General features: G+C 33.0%; 1 protein-coding gene across 3 annotated transcripts; it reads right to left on the bottom strand.

Annotated features, from left to right (window-relative positions):
* Nucleotides 1-220: 220 nt before the first annotated feature.
* LOC143199199 (forkhead box protein C1-A) lies at nt 221-19,826 on the bottom strand. Of its 3 annotated transcripts, none has more exons than XM_076409022.1 (5): nt 19,650-19,826; nt 16,744-17,002; nt 16,514-16,656; nt 11,358-11,470; nt 221-610 (listed from the first exon to the last, which is right to left on the bottom strand). In XM_076409022.1, exons 2-5 carry the CDS (start codon nt 16,983-16,985, stop codon nt 428-430), a joined length of 681 nt encoding a protein of 226 aa, XP_076265137.1. In that variant the 5' UTR covers nt 16,986-17,002; nt 19,650-19,826; the 3' UTR covers nt 221-427. The 3 variants fall into 3 exon arrangements, with proteins under 3 accessions (XP_076265137.1, XP_076265138.1, XP_076265136.1); XM_076409023.1 differs by having other exon boundaries at nt 16,514-16,626; nt 16,744-17,009; XM_076409021.1 differs by having other exon boundaries at nt 16,744-17,009.
* Nucleotides 19,827-20,102: the final 276 nt, after the last annotated feature.

The raw sequence follows: 20,102 nt of genomic DNA on the forward strand, positions 1-20,102 counted from the left end.
ATTTTATAGACTTATATAATGATGCAAATAAAACATAACAATAGTAATAAACAAATTTTTAAATTAAAAAAGCATATTTAATGGAAGGTTTAATAAAAGAATCACTGATTTGTCTTGTTTGTGGGTAAGGAATGTCTTCATTAAAGATCTATGTTGGAAATACTGATCAAAAATTCAATAATACTAACTAGGATTTTTATATTGATCTGACAACATGGAATGAATGGATATCATAAGTATCATAATCCGTTTATTTATTATTAATGTACTAAGTACACACGTTAACAAAAATGCATTTGGTAAGTCCACAACATCACTATAAAACACGTTCATTGTAACATTTATACAATATAAGGAACTTAGTGTATAGTTTATACAAATTCATTTGATATAAATAATATTTACAATTCTAAACAACTAAACGTTATCAACAATGACTCGTTTCGGCTTCGGTTTTTACGGAAACCTCGCTAACGTCGCCGTTCGGATCGGTTTTTATTAAATTCTCGATGGTAAACAAGCTGGAATTCTTCAGACGGACCGATTCGGCGCAATTATGCTGATTTTCCGAAGCATCTGTCGTTCTGGTAACCAAAGACAACGCTTCCTCCTGAAATATAAAACGAAAAACGAAATTAGCATTTTGTATTTCAATTTGTTCGATTAACTTAGGTTCGGATTTATTTCTTTTAATTCGAGGTTATGTAATCTTAATCAAAACTTATTAATATAGTCTTAGAGTTTTCATTTTATTTAGGTATCAATGAAGAACTATTTCGTATAGTCAATGCCTTAGAAGCGCTATGTTGAGATGGTTATTTTAGACTAGACATTTAGAAAATTCGATTTTTTTATATTTCGAAAGGCTAAACCTTTAAGAATTTAAAATATTTTCGGAGATATATCCTCTTGAATTATCTTCAAATTTCTAAACTACAATTTTTTTTGGACCTTGATTTACTTTACCCCGTATAAAAGTTAGTCCTGCAAAAAATGAATTTAAAAGAAACATTGGCGTTATAAATAATGTAACCTTAAATATGCGCTAAAAATTAAAATATGTGCATGGCATAGTTGTTTTGGTCGTACTGGACGCTTTGTATCGATGGTGTGAGGGTCCCTAATATAATCGGTAATAATTCCAAATAAGTTGTGTATATTCGTTTCAATGAAGCAAAATGTTAGAGAAATGTGAATGTAAAGAAATTTAACAACTGCTTCTCGAGTTCTGCTCACACGCGGAGGTCACGGGTTCGATTCCCGGCGGTGGCAACGACTTTTCGTTGTTATTCTAGTTTGGTTAGAACATTTGTCAAATCATCCAGGTTAGGTAGCGGACCCCGGGGCATGAGGCGTTCCTTATTTTCAATCATTGTTTCTTTATTCCTATTTTTCCTCATATGGGCCTCATATCTTTACTTGGCCTACCCATGTTAGTACTTAGTAAAATAACTGCTTAATATATTGAGCAAATATCTAACACCAAATAGAGAGAAATAAAATATTTTTAACAAAAAAATTAATAATTTAAAAATAATCAAACCTTTCTAAATAAGACATGTATATAATAATTGTTGTAATAACTAAATAAAACTAAACAAAATCCTTATTTAACCTCTCCACTACATGTATTTTATGTTCTTCTATATACACACAATTTAACTTACTACCTACCTAAACCTATTTGTCTATTTATAATATTATTTTAACTATTATTAATTGATCACTTTCAAATAATAATATAATTTTGTGACATATACATAAAATTAAATTACGAACAAAACAAATCTACATACACAGACATATTCAGCAGCGCCATCTACGAAATTGTGAACATTCTCAATGTCACTGTCAACTAATGAAATTGTTTTTCAGGTGATTATTTATCTTTATTGAGATACCTCTATTTTTTTCATCAAGAACGCAAAACAAATAGACAATTAGCTATAGGCAATAGACAATGAACAGAGAAAGTACTATTTAATAATATAACTATAACTAATTACCCTATCGGTATATTTAGTGGCGCCATCTATCGAATTAAAAACATCGTCAACGTCAATGTCAACCATTGACAATGAAATTGTTAAAAAGGATTTTTAGTGGTGATTTACTTTTGTTAAGTATTCCATTAGGAAGAAAAAACAAACAAACAATAAGAGCAAGCTGAAACCTCGGCGTTTTGTGCGGTGTAACAGGCAAATTGGCGCAGAGAATACCGAAACTAAAACGAATTAGAGCCGCGTGGCGGAACAAACTAATTAAAAAAAGAGATCCGAGAAACTCAAATAAAACTTTTATGCCAGCAGACCGTTACAAAAATGAACTTTTGGCATTGTGGAAATTTGTGCAGCGTTTATGGATTTGTTTTTAACGAGCTGTAGTTAAGCATCAAAGTTCTTGTAGAGGTTGTTTAGCATTTTTGGCTGAAATCCGTGCGGCCATTGTTCGTTTTTTTTTTTTGTAAAACGGGGGCCGCCATCTATGTTTACTTTAAAATTGTTTTTGGTGAAACGCGTCCACGAAATGTCATTTTAAATTTTGTTTTGATATGGGTAAAATTAAAAAGAGATAATTAATTTTGTGTTACGTTTAATAACGTTTAATTACAACGTTACTTGACCTTGTAATCAAGGCCATCTAGATTTGAGGCTTTATTGTTTTTCCCCGCATATTTCACACCTTAATAACAGACACATACTCATATAGTTGATAAAAAGTACTCTCATACTGAAGGAATAGAAAATATATGTACATCTCCAGAGAATATCTTGAAAGTTAACCAACTACCTATTTATCTTACGTAGAACTCTAATTCTAGTGCCCAGAACTCTAATTCGCCTTAAAATTCATCTTCTGTATGTAGATAGCATTGTTCCTTATGTAGATTTATATTCTGAAATAATTTTTGTATTTTTTTGACGCCGGTTTTTCATATACATCAAGTTTCTTAAAACGCGGGTCTTACACTAAGCTACTAGGCCACTAAGCTCAATGATTCAAGATTGTTCTTCGCCAGGATCAAAAGATGTTAATGTCATGTAATACAAGATAAATTGAAACAATATATTTTCGTTGGTCTTCGGATGATTTTTGACTCCAACTTCGAAACATCAATGAGTGTAGACATTCGTTTAGGCGTCTAATGTATTTGTGTTTTGTGATTATACTCGAAATATATATTCATTAATTCTGAACATTCAGATAAGCTAATCTCTAAAATATCGATTTTTTAAATATATACATTTTAGGTGTGAAGCCAGACGTATTTGGGACCGAACAAGACACTTCACATAAAGAGAGTGGGCAATAGCCAAATGGAATAAGTTAACATTTCAACCTCCGATTATCTAAATAAACAGATATATATGGAGAAGCGTATTGACCTTGGATCCCCTTGGATAGGTAACTATATTAACTGATATTTTTGGGTATATTTTATATCGAGACAAAAAAATCATAGGACTTTCCTTCTCTAGAAATAAGCCTGCAGCCTATTTTCCCAATACTAGGGCCCAAGGGACGAGCAATGGTGGATAAAATGCGATGTAACCGTCCAATTAGACGAGTCTTCACACAGTCAACACAAATATATACAGCCTTCACATAAATCACACAGTCTTCACGCAGACTTTACCTAGGTCTTTACGAACCTTCAAGAACATTTAAACACCTGGTCAAAGGAGTGTACGTGTCACTTGATAGTTGAAGGTTGTCGTCATTAACCATGTGTACCCGTCTAATCTTTGTGAGTTAAGTCCTATTGTAAATAAAATCGTTTTAACTTTGCCAGGTTTTCTCTTGTAATCGGGAGGAAAAAGAGACTCAACATGAGGTTTGTAATTAAAGAAGCCGTGAATTTTATGGAAAATGTAAATTTTCCTAGCTATAAACTTGTCTTGGTTAATACGACAGATCAGATCAAAAATCTTTCAAAAGTCTTTGGATAATAAAATATAGCTATATAAGTCAATTCTTCGGCCCATATGAACGTACAGTATCGAAATGTGGGCTACTACTAGCAAATCCAAGATAACCCCCTACAAATCATAACGAGTATGATCAGAAGTGCCAGTTTAAAGTATTCTGAAAGAATGTTGCACCCGACTGTATTCGCCAAACAATTAAATGTGTGCGATGAGAGTAAAGTGTTAAAACGTTTACCACCATCCGATCTGATTAATAGACACAAACTGGTTTTTAGAATAACATGGATCAGTAATTAAATTAGGTTTAATACTAGTTTTTAAGTTTGTACAGGAGATTGAGGCGATCTTCTAAATGTCATTATATAACATAAATTTTATCATATAACAGGTCAATTGAAAAGTCCCCGGCCTGACATATAGATGGCGCTACTAGAATTAATTCTATATGTTTTAAGTTAGCCCTAACCCTCAAAAGATGTGTGTATAAATTTGACAGCTGTCGGATAATTAGTTTGTGAATTATAGCATTTGACTAAAGCAACTTTTGTTATTGTGAGAAAATGGATAAAAAGGAGCTTTGCGTGTTGATAAAATATTGCTTTTTGAAGGGAAAAATACAGTTGCAGCAAAAATTTTGCTTGATGCCGAGTTTCCGAACACTGCCCCAGGATAATCAACCATTAAGGATTGGTATGCTAAGTTTAGACGTGGTGAAATGAGCACCGAAGACGGTGAACGCCGTGGACGCCCAAAAGAGGTTGTTACCGACGAAAACAGTAAAAAAATCCACAAAATGATTTCGAATGACCGTGAATTGAAACTGAATGAAATAGCAGACACTCTAAAGATATCAACTGAACGTGTATGATGTACATTTACGAATATTTGAGTATGAGAAAGTTCTGTGTAAAGTGGGTGCCGCGTGAGCTCATTTTTGATCAAAAACAACGACGAATTGATGATTCGGAGCAATGTTTGAATATGATCAAGCATAACAATCCCGAGTTTTTGAATCGATATGTGACTGTGGATGAACATGGATCCATTATTTCACTCCGAAGTTCAATCGACAGTCATCCGAGTGGACTGCACACGATGAACCCGCTCCAAAACGTGGGAAAATGCAATAGTCATTGACTAACACGAAGTGCCGCTTCACCAAGACATTGCACCATCTCAAAAATCCTTGAATTGGGCTTCGAATTGCTTCCTCATGCACCGTATTCTCTAGATCTTCCCCCAGCGACTATTTCCTGTTCTCAGATCTCAACAGAGTGCTGAATGAAAAATGCATTTTACTAGGGTAGGCCGGGGACTTTCAATTGACCTGTTACTTATTATCCATTGAGCAGATTATGAAATGCTAAGAGAATAATAAAACATAAAAAATTGATGCAATACAGAAATGTTCAGAAAAATTCAGAAATGTGATGTGAAAATTATTTTGTTAAAATATTTTCTGTATTGACTAGTACCCAATGTAAGAAGTGCATGTACTGTTTCAATTAATAAAGAAATCCTGCAAAGGCCGTTGCCGTTTCTGCTGCCTCTACAAGATTGAACTTCTATCGTTAGAGGAATGTTTTCATAAAGTTTGCGAGTTTGTTCTTAATAGGCGCTAGTTAAACAGGAATTCTTCTTGTAAAAGTTAGTTTCCGTTTTGAACAAAATTCAGAACTTTTAAGTGTTGTTTCATCGGTTTAAATAAGCCGTTCCGGTAATAAAGTTACCCAATTATAATTCTAATCATATAAAGTCAAATATTATTTTAGTTAGGGAATATAATAATATTTACAATAATTAGTATAGAACTCAAGATACCCCTAAATGTTTAAAAAAATAAACAGTTAGTTATTTAATATGTCAATTATTTAGAGTATATAAAATACTGTATTATATCTAATAATTCGTGTTGGGAACAATCGACTGAAATCGACTATCGACTGTTCAGTAACTGACTACTTTTTACTATCGACTATTTCAGTCGCTATTTTTGGTTCGAGTGTTTTTACTAGTAACTTTTCAGTCGCTATTTTCGGTCCGACTGATTTGGACTGGTATAATAGACTTTTTTGATAAACTTTTACGATTTTTGTCCAAGCCTCTTGTTTGTCGAAACTTTTTTCCTAAAATCTTGAAAACCAAAATTAGGTTCCAAAGGTTTCAGAAATTGCATAGATCCAAAAGATTTGAAAAATTGTTTACAGTAGCAGTTGTTAAATTTCTTTTAAAAATATTAACCGCAAAGATATATAAAGTAAATTAAATATTTGCAATAAATACATTTTCTGATAGGAAAATTCTACTTTAATATTCAACAATTTATTTTGTTAGCTATTAAGAAAAGCACCACAGTTTTTATTTGTTAACGAATGGACTATCTTAACAGAATGTTTTCAACTTTTAAAGCCCATTGAAATAATGACCACCGAGTTATCTCGAGAAAGATATCCCAACGATGTCTTTAATTATACGGTTAATAAGAGGACTGCAACATTCCATCAAATCCAGGATTTTAACAAGTGGATGGAGAAATAATCACATAATTGTCTATTAGATGTCATCAATAAAAGACTGGCAATTTTAGAAATGAATACGATATGTGGGAAATCCACATTTTTAGATCCTAGATTAAAAAAAAACAGGATTTGGTATTACAAATAATGCTGTTGCGACACAAAAAGTTATCACAAAAGAGGTATCTTCCATTCTAACTTCAAAAAATACAAATATAGTTCCACAACTCGAAATTCAATACAAAAGTACTGATCAAGAATGTATTGACATCTGGAGATATTTTGATAAAAAATGGCTAGAATGAATTAGTAATTACTCCAAGTACTGCAGCAACTTTACAGATTTGGCAGTATTTTGAAATTCCATTTATTAGGCGTTTGGAGAAAACACATTGGATTTTTGGCAAATACATAAAATGAAACTACCTGAATTATATCAGTTACACGTAAAATATTCCTCTATACCCGCAACATCTGTCCCCTGGGAACGAGTTTTTTCAAAATCTGGGCAAATCATTAACGATCGAAGAGATCGCCTCACGGGAGAAAAGTTGAACATGATAATATACAGTAATTTAAAAATATTTCCGTTCAAAAGTGAATAAAACTTTTATTTAAAAAGGGTGTGGTAGTTAAGGTGTGTGGTAACCCGACAACGAATAGCTGGCGGCAACCCCAAGACGTTTATCTGGGATGTTATTGAAGGGTATTTTGGTCATTCAGTGCTCATATATATATATATATATATATATATATATATATATATATATATCTGTCTTGTTTATAGTACCATTAGAGAATATAAAGACACTTAAAATTAATTGTTCCCAGCATTTATCTCCGTCCTTTCCTATCTCACATTTTATACAGACAAGAATTCGTACATCTTGGTCTGACATCACGAAGGGAAAAAAACAGTCGAACTGTGCATTTGACTGAAAATAGTGATTACTATTTTCAGTCGGTATTTTTTTGACTATCAACTGTTTCGACTGTTTTCAGTCGATAGTTCCCAACGCTACTAATAATATAACTACCGCAATATAAAAGATTCTAGATTTGAATTTGAAGCTTTGTAGCGGGTAGTTATTGCGGCTAGTTTAGTCCTTCAATCTATTGTCAATACTGTTATATTACCTTTGATATAGGTACAATAGTTGCTATATATCTAAATAAAACTTTCTAATAAGCTTTCTTCCTCTTTTTTATTCCGCGCCATGGCAATCTTCTTCAAAACAAAAAGCCACTGTGTTGTCTAACTTCTAAATTGTCGGTCTGCTGTATTTTTTAGAGGCTTAACTTATGCTTCAAAGGTTTATGTTCTCAGGCATCTACTGATGACGTCTATGTTATCATTGCGATATACTTGTTCAATCGTTCTAGCATCTTTTCGTAATGCCAATTGATGACTGCTATGTTTTTAACAAAATATACGGTAAATTTTGCATAGCATTTTGCATTTATATACACCAGAACTACTCGTAACTATTATCAAAAAAGTTTTAGTACACTCGGGCTATAGTTAAAAAGAATTTCTGGAACTGGACGGAATTGGCATGAAGAAAGGACTAAATCTTTTACATCAAATAGAAATCTGGCACTTTAATCTGATTAATGGTGATCTGGTTCCAATCAAAGTCTTACGGAAATAAAATTGTCAAAGCAAAAATGGTGTGTTTTAAATCATATTGGAATCAAGCATGACTTGCTGTTGATAAGTGTCAGCTGAGAATATTAAATCAATTAATTGAATATATTCATGCAAATAGTTATACAACAGGTTATAAAATTGTTGTGTAAAATTTAAGTATGTGTTTGTGATAGATTATCTTGTAAAATATATTTCTCTGATTTTTTATATTTTTGCAATTGATTTGGACATTTCGTTATACAAAATAATTGTATTATTGAGTTTATGCATCACGTTAGACAAAAAGCAAAACGCATTAGAACCAAAATAAAACAACTATACTGGTTAGTCGGAAGATACTCTCAACTTGATCTAAAAACAAAGAGGTTGATGTATCATACGATTATAAAGCCAATTTAGACCTATGGGGTGCAAATATGGGGTTGCACTAAAAATTCAAATCAACTAGTCATACAGCGCTGTTAAAACAAGGTTCTTCGATTGATTACCAATGCCTATCGCTATGTAACCAATGAAGAACTGCACGATGACCTGGAAATCAAATGGATTGCGAAGCTATCCAAGATAGATTCGCCTTGGAACACGAAAGAAGATTACTAAATCATACTAACGTGGAAGCAATACAACTGCTGGACAGCGTGCAGGATGCCTGGAGATGGAAGCAAACAAAACCATACAAACTTATATAAAGTGTATACATTTAGTGTAAACTGTAGCTATAAGTTAATAATTAATAAATAATTATAATTTTATAATTAAGGAATACATACTGATATATTTTCTCGCACTCGTCTTGCTTGTTAATTAATCCAAGTACATAGGAAAAGTAGTACTAACAAGACGTAACATCTTTTGATTACCGCTATTTCTGTTGATTGTAGTATGGCTTGGATGGCATATGCTTTGGAAATTCTGAATTTACGTTAAAAGAGATCTATGATTCGACCTCATCCGAATCAATATCTTTCTTTTGATATGGTAGCCCAATACGGGAAATGTTATTGGAATGGTGGAAAATGATGAAAATATTATACCAGTTTTTCTCAACAAATGCCTTCTTAAAGTAGAAACATAACGAGATGGATATTTTAGCATCTACTACCCAGATGTTTGATTGTTTGTTCTATTAATTTGACATACATATCCTTGATATGTTTAAATGATACAATTTATATGCATGAATCCATATAAATTGGATCTCCCTTTTGTTCATTTGTGAGTCCTATCTCAGAAGGAAATATGCAAAGTTTATATAAAACGTTTCAATTGGAGTATGCTATATCATAGCAGTGTATAAGATTGTTAAAATAAGAAGTGTTAAAATAAGCGTCGCGAATTTTTCGAATTAAATATTTTGATCTTACCAGTTTTTATGATATTTAAAAGCAGACACCTAATATTTAATTAACCTGAATAATTAGCACAGGCCAGTGAATGAAAGCGGAAAGGACTATCCGAACTAAGCTAATTATAGAAACTGTTAAAAAAACTACCGAACTCAAATAAAACTTTTATGCTTCGACCTTTACTGCATTGAAGTTTTAACGTTTACGAAACTCGTGCAGTGTTTAGGTGAATTTGGCGAATTTGTTTTGAATTTAACTTTAGTTTCATCTAAAAAGGAGTAAATTTTATATTTTATAGTGCTAATCAATAATTGTGGTTTGTCTAACTAAAAAATCGATTCCATTTTAATATTCCAGGTTTCACAAGGAGATGACCAAAATCTCCCACTAGCCCAGTTTTTGTAAAGTTAATATTAATTTAAAATTATGCCATCCAATTGACGTTTATTGGAATGAGATATCAACCAGTATTATAAGCTAGAGAAGATGTTACCGAAACAACAGACTGAACTATTAAACCTTACATTAGAGTCAACATTTTTACATTTAAACAAGAGGAAGCTTACTTTACCTACGCTCTCTTCTCTTTTCTCCATCCCCCTGTAATAGTACCACTTCCACAGCGCTACCGTACTTCCTCTACCTAACCTAATATCCTGTCAATTCTTCCGTCGACCACATATATCACTAAATATCGAAATAAACAAGTGATTATTAAACTAGTGTTTTTCAGTTCTCGTGCAAATTCCTTCCAAAAATAGTAGTGAGTGTTTTGACAAATAATCGCAGCGGCAGCCACACATTTCGACCGACTGACCGACTCGACGAACATTCCTACAGATAGGAATTCATATTGGTTAATTGGAAGAAATTCCGGGGAAAGTAATATAAATACAAAACAAGTTTTCCAGAACAAGGTTCTGAGAAGCTTTGTAGGCGCACTCAGGTACCACAGGACTGATTACTAATACTGATACCTTCAGATATACCAAGAGAATTGCTATTATCCAATGCCAATATCGAGGTACTAAAACTTTTGGATAATGCCAGAATAGGACACAGACTCTAAAGAATAAAACAATTTGATCCTGCGTAGTAAGTGAAATGTGGTTGAAAACGTGGCGTATTAAAGGAAATGGGGCAAAATCCACCCAGGAGACATTCACCATTTGTAGAAGAACTTGTCCCTCAGTAAAATTGAATAATCATGAACTTCCGCAAGAAACATATAGTAATAAAACGCAAACAGCTTGGGCCTAAACTAAACGAAATGTATTGGCTGATTTTTAGCGCAAAGTACTCTGTAAGACTATTAGTGCGTCCCAATGCACTCGCCAAACAGTGAAATGTGCGCGATGACACTGTAGTGCATAGGCTTAAACGCAAACTACCATACGAACTGATTAGTAGATACATAGAGTGAGATTTAATATTCTTTAGAATAAGTTAGAATAGTCTTTAGAATAAGATTTAGATTAAGTTATAGAGCAGATCACTTACTGAAGCGATCTTCTACCTGTTAGGATAGTTATATTATATAATGGAAATCATATAATAATACTTATTGCTCCTGTTGTTACATAAATATTATAACAGCAGAGTCAAAAATAGGGCCGATGGGTCCTGCTAAATATATTCCGAGATTTAAGTTATTATCAAGTCAAATTGTAACATAGGCTAGTCTGCAACGATTGGTAATAATGTAATAATTAAATTATAAAACAAAATCAATATTAATTATAACGGATAACAAATGTGAGATTCTTTGCCCATATACCACAATCTACCGTATGTACGTTTTTGAAAAACGTAAACCTATCGGAGCATAACTCTTTCGGATACGAAATTATACTATAATATCTGGAGAAAAATGCGGCCCTCGCTGCGTTCGTACGTTTGTTCATATTTTACTAACCTGGAAAATTGAAGTTCCACACTCGGAAACTCTCTGCCGCCTGGTTTTGCGTCTTCTGTAATTTCCTTTCTCGAACATGTTTGCGGCTTTGGGATCCAGCATCCAGTAGGAACCTTTAAGATAATAAAATGCAAAATGTATTAGCGTCGTAGCTTGCGTAACGGCATCGTTTTTAACTGGTTTCGAACAACAGGTCGTCGGCTTGAATGTCGGCGTTTATTCGTTATTTTTTGTTTAAGGAAATTGCTCTTCATTAGCTGGTGACATTATTTGAGGTGAAACAGAAACGATTTCTTTTGTTTTAATATTCTTAGTTTCAACTTTTGGAAAGTTTTAACGCATGAATAACTCATTTACAAGCGTAAAAAATGGTATTGTAGCAATGCCTTGAACTCCAAAACCTTTGAATATCAGCGATAATCCAAAGAAGAAGAAAAATGCGAGATTTTACGTTTTTACAAACTGAATTTAACCATACGATCGACGGTGTTGATGACGTGCATTGGAAGGACTATATGTAATACTACGATACGAAGTGAAAAAATACAGTTGAAGCAAAAACTTCGCTTGATGCCGAGTTTCCGCACACTGCCCCAGTAAAGTCAACCATTAAGGATTGGTTTGCTAAGTTTAGAAGTGGTTAAATGAGCACTGAAGACGGTGAACGCCGTGGACGCCCAAAAGAGGTTGTTACCGACGAAAACAGTAAAAAAATCCACAAAATGATTTTGAATGATCGTAAATTGAAATTAAATGAAATAGCAGACACTCTAAAGATATCAACTGAACGTGTACATCATATCATTCACGAATATTTGGGTATGAGAAAGTTTTTGCGTCGATATGTGACAATGGATGAAACATGGCTTTATCATTTCACTCCCAAGTCCAGTTGATAGTCATTCGAGTGGACTGCACATGATGAACCCACTCCAAAGCGTGAGAAAACCCAACACTCGGCTGACAAGTTTATGGCGTTTGTATTTTGAGATACGCATGGAATAATTTTCATTGACTACATTGGAAAAGGAAGGACCGAAAAACGGCCGCATTTGAAGAAAAATAAAGTGCTGCTTCACAAAGACAATGCACCGTGTCATAAGTCAGTGAAAACGATGGCAAAAATCCATGAATTGGGTTTCGAATTGCTTCCTCATCCACCGTATTCTCCAGGTCTCCCCCAGCGACTATTTTCTGTTCTCAAATTTCAAAAGAAAGCTCGCTGGGAAGAAGTTTTCGTCGAATGAAGAGGTGATCGCCGAAACTGAGGCCTATTTTGAAGCAAAGGATAAATCGTAGTACAAAAATGGTATCGAAAAGTTGGGGGGTCGCTATAATCAGTATATCACCCTCGAAGGGAATTATCTTGAATAAAAAAAACTTTTCAATTGACCTGTTATATTGCATATCAAAGTTCTGTCAGTATATTTTGTTATTCGAATGAAGTGTAAACATTTGATGATGACAAGAGAGTCAAATTTGTATTCACTAGACATTGTCCCTTTGGATTATTATTTCTTTCAGTAACCCTTTCGTTGAGCTTCACTTCTTTTGCAAAACTGAAATGAAAAATTAAAAACAATTTAAATATATTTTGTTTCCATATCAAGTTGACTGATGATTAGATTCGTTAAAGTAATTAAACACCTGAGTTACCGATACAAATAAATAATTCGACGGAAGAATAATTACCGCACATGGCTACCGTGTTTTACCTCTGGGCATTTGAAAATAGCTGAAAAAAACAACAGAGGTTGCCCGGTGAATAATCCTGTAACATTTTATATTTTCGGCATTTTATTTTATCCTGTCTGTCTCTCGGCGTGTGTGTAGTGAAGTGAAAAGGTCTCATCCCTTTTTTGTGCCCGATAATCCTAATAACGTTACATAGGAGACGAAGCCAGTTTAGAGACAAATAAATATTCCTGTTGACTTTTTATTTGCTATTTTAAACATTTCAATTTCTTTTATCTATAGTAATCACAGGAAAATTTATTTTTGCTTAACATTGGATAGTTATCTACATATCTTTGATAATATTAATTACACTTTATTTCATCAAAAATATATGCATTAATTATTTTTTTAACATTTAATATATTGTCAACACAATTAGCACATGTTAACTGATTGTTTATGGAGTATTTGATTACCCAAGTATTTTATGTGATTTATAATATGTAAAGAACTATCTACACCTTGTCATTATCTCAAGGTGTTGTTATCTAAGGATGGTAATATAGATTTAATATTTATATATTTATTATATATATTTAATATAGATTCTTATTCAAAATGTTTATTACGTTAAATGTTACTATTAAATGTTACGTGTACGTATGGTTACGTGGTACGTACGATATGGTGTACGTATGGTTATTATTAAATGTTACGTGTACGTTTTATTTTTATTTTTTCAAGATAAGCGACAATCCAAATAAACTCCGAAATATTTAACATTCTGTTCTTGCGAGAGTTCATAGTTACTAATGCAGGGGAGGCAATAAGTACTGTAGTTTGTCGGCAATAGTTTTGTATCCGCTATGCTTTCATCCACAAATGGATATTGTTGAGGTAAAGTTGAAAGTTTCTTGTGGTTAATATTGAATACTTCTGATATAAAATCATCGTTTTATTGCCAGCTACCGTAGGGGTTCAGGTAAGGGCTGTTTGCAAGAGGTATAACAATGGTCCAAAGACATGGCCTTGTAGACAAGACATGTTCGCTATATGGGTAGTGCAGAATCATTTTCAATTCAACTTGGACTCTAAAAGATCAGGCCTTATCAAAAATTGCTATATACAGAGAAACGTACCCGAGGCATTTTTTTTATTTTTGAAGTTTTTATTTATTTGGTTGACTAATATGTGTACTTGTTCTATTATACTGTGTTTGTTACGGAAACCAAATTGATGGTCTGGAATTATTTTTTTCCTGTAATTCTTTGAGATTCTAATATCAGAAACACATCAATGAATTATATTATTCCCGACATACTTTATGTAAATAAAAATGAATGTTGTTCTTTGAAGTATTGACCCAATATAGCTTAGGAATGCTAAAAGATATGCGATTCTAGTTCAAATGTTTGAAGTTTCCACTGCAAATCATATTTACAATTACCACCAATAACTCTCAACAACAACCACTGCAAGAATATGAGCTAAGCCGGGAAAACCCATGCTTTCTGAACAAATCTATCAAACATGCACAATCGCCTAGCTTATTCATACACACATCAGACAATAAAACGCTAAAAATATTGTACATCCAATTAAATTTCAATAAGTAAATTACATAATCAAATGTCATTTTATGTAGTATTGCAACATACACTGGATACAGCTATATGTGATATTTTACAATACTATTTCAAGCAGCGCGTTAGTAGTAAATTGTAGACAAAAAATATTATCAATCGATAGATTTTGTTTCTTTCAACGATTGTTTCTCTTTTCTCTGACGAAGTCACTCAATTGCATGTTAAGTTTAAACGTAAGACCATTAAAAATATGGACGATCTTAAGCCGCTAACCCAAAATAAATTAAACAAATTCGGTCTTCTGCAAAGAAGTTATCTCAACATCAAGACAAAAATCAGAATATGAGGTAACTTACACCATTGAAATTAGGGAATCGAAAAAAGAAAGGCGAAAAGCTAGAAGAGTATGGCAAATAATCAGAAATGCTGTAGACGATACAATATTTAATATATATATATATATATATATATATATATATATATATATATATATATATATATATATATATATATATATATATTTATTTATTTATATATAGATACAATAGATACAAATCATGTTTATCAGAAATTCACAACCTCAATCTTAAAAAGATATCTGGACTTGATGATATTTCACCTGGGTTATATATTCAATGATTGTTTGAGACTGAAGCATGTTTCAAAATATTTTAATGTTGCTGAAGAGTGTCGCATGAAGGGCCATTCTCAACTCATTTACCCCTATATCGGCTGGAGTTTCCCAAGGTAGTGTCTCGGGGCCACTCCTGTATCTACTACACACTGCTGATATCCCAGTAACAAGAGAAACATTTGCCGAGGACACTTTTGGTTGGATTAAAAATTACCTTGATTTAAGTGCGACTACCTTTCTATTAATATTTTATTTTATTTTTATTTTCAAAGCAATATATCGTATCACAAGTGGATGAAAATATTGGTGATATTGAAAAAATCCTTTTCAAATACTTTACAGAAACTCTTTAGCCCAGATCTAAATTTCAGTGATAGGTTTTAATAAAGTAATAAAATCATTGACGAAGTTAAAGCATATTTTGAAAGCAAAGACACATTTTTCTCAGAAAAAGTATATGAATATATTATTTTTGGTCGAGAGTATCTTGTGAGCAAGAAGAGTTGAATTTTGTTTAAAAACTGTTTTACTACGTAGGTTTTGGACCTGTTGAATGATGTGTTAAAAATGTGTGTGTGTGTGATTAAAGTAATAAAATGACTGACGAAGTTAAACATATTTTGAAAGCAAAGACATATTTTCGTCAGAAAAGTATATGAATATGTTATTTTTGGTGGAGAGTATCTTGTGAGGAATAAAAATTGAATTTTGTTTAAAATTTTGTTTTGTTTAAAAGCTTAAAAACAGGTCCAAGATCTAAATAGTAAAACTACTTAGGTCTTGGACCTGTTGAATGATGTGTTAAAAATGTGTGTGTGATTAAAGTAATAAAATGATTGACGAAGTTAAACATATTTTGAAAGCAAATACATATTTTCCTCAGAAAAGTATATGAACATGTTATTTTTAGTGGAGAGTATCTTCTGGGGAATAAAAATTGAATTTTGTTTAAAATTTTGTTTTGTTTAAAAGCTTAAAAACAGGTCCAAGATCTAAATAGTAAAACGACTTAGGTCTTGGACCTGTTGAATGATGTGTTAAAAATGTATGTGTGATAGATTATATAGATTCTATAATTGAAATAATTAATAAATCTTATTGATTAGTAATTAACACTTGCTAGTACCAAATACATTTAACTTGGATAATAACTGTTTAAAACGCGATAGAGACCTATCACACCCAAACGAGCCGACATCCCATTAATTTTAGAGACAAGAAACAAAATAAAAACAGGCCGTGGCCCCTTGTTTTCATACCTTTGCCGCCGCATTCCGCGCCTCCCGTTATTTTGTCTCTGGGAACTTTAACAAAACAGTCGTTCAGACTTAAATTGTGCCGTATGGAATTCTGCCAGCCTTGTTTGTTCTCTCTGTAATAAGGAAAGTTGTCCATAATAAACCTGAGGAAAAAAAGAAGATGACGGCGAGAATTAGTTTTTATCCCGATACGTATACATCTCGTGTTGGTTTTTGATTGTCGTCCGTACCTGTATATACCCGAGAGTGTCAGTCGCTGCTTGGGACTGGACGAGATGGCCATGGCGATCAGAGCGATGTACGAATATGGAGGTTTCTCCGGTCGGGGCTGGGTGATTTTCAACGGGAGAGGAAAGAACAGGTGCGGGTAGTAGGGGTTGGCTATTCGGTGCGTTAGGAAATGGCTAGTTTGGACGTCCAGACAGTAGCAGTTCGGGTCTAAAATGGAGGACGCCGTCTGTATGTGGAACATCTTTCAATGACCGGTTGCTGAAAACTGAAACAAAAGAATATTGTGAGAAAATAAAAATTCAGGTTAAAATTTGATTATTTTAACATTTAACAAAGTGATGATTACTCAGTAAGTTTGTAGACATTAAAGAACTGGTTTTTAGTTCTAAAAAAATCATTATTTTTTAATGTTATATTTCTCAACTTTGAAACAAAACAACCAAATTGTTTTGTACCGAAGAATTTGTTGATGCGAAAGAGGCAGTTCAATCATTTTAGTGAAAGTATTAATAGGGTACGTCACGTTGATGTAAAATGTTTATACCTGTTCATTAAATTGTTTCTTTATTTACGAATTTCTGAATATAACGATAATATTAATGATTCGAGAATATTGTTTTATCAATTTGGAGTCACTCCACATAGAGAATGTCCTTGACATCTCAAAAAAATCGACGTTTGTGCTTTCTTGATCGATTTCTCAACATGAACTGGTTTTGGAACCAGGTTAAAACCTCTCTTTTTGTTAAACTTAGTATCATTATAGTGAAGCCAGTATAGCGACCTTGAGGCATGTCGAATTTTACATCGTGGAATAACGGTCTACAAAATACCCAGAAATATAATCCCAAATGTTAAACACGGGCGGGGTGCCAGCAGCGCCAACTAGAACCCGATAACGAATAGCTGGCAACCCCGAGACGCTTATCTGGGATGTTATTGATGGGTATTTTGATTCATTCAGTGCTCAACCCTCGTTTGGTTTAGACGTGCCACCATTGACTGCTCAAGCCTCGTCACCAGGTAACACCGCTGCCATCCGTTTTATGTATTTCATATTCATTTCGTTTTACCTCCATTCACCGAGCCACATCATTTACCTTAAACCAGGTTTAATTTATAGCGATAAACTCATGCAAAAACCACTTTTGTTCACCTATGTATTGGCTGAACTATTGGCTTCCCGATTGGAAAGTGTTTATTGACTGAATTTCAGTGAGTGAGCACTTTCTGTTGTGTTTCTAAAATGTTCTTAAAATCTCTAAACAAAACATGAAATTTTAATTTACTTTTAAGGAAATAATATAAAAATATGCCGAATTTTTCAAATTTATTAAAAAACCCAGTAGTCACTTTAATTTTTACTGTTAATTAGTATTAGGATATTTAAAATTTCTGATATTTCCAACATAAGGGTAAAAAGTTGCGGTAACGGTAAAAGTAGTAACCACAGTTACTTCAGTTCTTCAATGCTGTAATTGAGAGAAAAATATTCAAGTGGAGTTTATACTAAGACGTCTACTGAAGCTCGCTATCGATATTGGCGAGCACATTTTAATGATATACTTAGATATATAGATTTTAATATCAAAAATAACTGAAACATGTTGCGATAACAGAGGATGTCATGTTGAAGAATCTTTCAAATGCAGAATATTATATTCATAATAAGGGAAAGAAAAATTGTAATAGTACTGATGGTAAGTGTTAAAAGTTATTTATTAACATTATTACAAGAAACTATTAATTGATAAAGTACGGTAAAATATGGCAAATTAAAAAAAAAATTATTTTAGTTTCAAGTTATTCTATACATTTTTTTGTCTTTATGGCATATTTTATATTATATTTACCATAACTAGAATAATTGAAAGTTAACAAAATAATTCAAATGTCATACATTAAATTGTTTATCGCTTTACTATAAAATTATTTTTATAATTTGGTATAAGCAGTTACAAGAATACTTGTTTGACAATATGACATCGTTCGCCATTACTGGGTATTATTCGGATATAATTTTTATTTGTGCTTATTGGATATTTGTATAAATACTACTATACTTGTCTATAACTTCTTCAAGCCTCTCACAATGGTTCCTTTAGTAGTGAAATGTAAAATTTATTTGGAATTCAGGGGGTGATGTGATCTCTCCAATACTTTCAACTTAATAGTGGATTGAATTACTCGAAAAGCTTTTAAAATATATATACATCTGATGTAGATCTGATCTGATATTCGCTGATGATGATAGTTATACGTTATGTTCGGTTATTGAAGCTCCTGGCGTGCTTCATGGTATAGTTCACATTGAGAGAAATACGGTTTGAGAACTAGTAAAGGAAGGACCAAAGTATTGACAGCTGGCGGATATTCTGTTATTGCAAGCCTCAACCGTAGAAATTCCATAAGTTGCAAATACTTCAGATTAGTAATAAATGAAAGAAAAAAGTGGAATCTTTTGGTGAAATAAGCCGAATCGGCTAAATTGAAGAAAACCTTTGTCCCTTTCAGATGTCAGAGGAGTGGAAATGTTGTTGGAGAGGACAAGTTACAGTTTCATATCCATAAGTTTGAGGTCTTTCAAATGCGAGGTTCAATATTAGAAGTCCTATGGCATCAATAGCATCGTATTAGTTGAGTAATGGACACTTCACTCAAGCGCCGGCTACGGATTGATGATGGACATGACTATACGTTTTAGTATTTTTGTAACTAAATTTTACATAAACCTGACATTATCAGGATAAATACAATCTTATATATTCAAATGTTTAATATTTATGGTATAACTTACATTACTATGTAATGATATTGTTATATTTCATGGACTTTTTTGTTTAATCAACATAAATAATAATTAATATATAACATACTGAGAATTCAAATCATGGTGAATACTTACTGATTAATGTTCAATGTAATCACCACTTAAGCCTTAATTTAAAATCAAAATTCTTCTTGGCAATTGTTTTCTTATAAAACAACACGAAGCCACTAAACTATATCCAGTTGGCGTCACTACACCAAACACGTCCCACTTGTCAAACGCCTGACGTCCAGATCATCAAATAACCAAACTAATCACTGGAAAACTAAACGGCTATCCCTGTTTTCCAATCTGCATCGGTCGCATCCAGACTTATCCCCACCGCGCGGCTTCGGTACGTCCCATCGTCGCGCTAAGCCGCCTTAAAATCCACTTTTGAGGCGTGGGTTCGTCGAAACAACATGCGGTTGGCGGCCAGGTAATAACCGGAGCATTCTCTAAACATTCGCGGTTTGTTGTTTGACATCGGTTTTTAATTAGTTTTTGCTCCTGGAGGTGGGGTAGGTTTCGTGAGAGTTTTTTTCTTGA

Source organism: Rhynchophorus ferrugineus, unplaced genomic scaffold, assembly GCF_030347505.1.
Source record: "Rhynchophorus ferrugineus isolate W39M unplaced genomic scaffold, kcgeb_rfMv2 rfM6, whole genome shotgun sequence".
In the NCBI taxonomy this organism is placed as follows: domain Eukaryota; kingdom Metazoa; phylum Arthropoda; class Insecta; order Coleoptera; family Curculionidae; genus Rhynchophorus; species Rhynchophorus ferrugineus.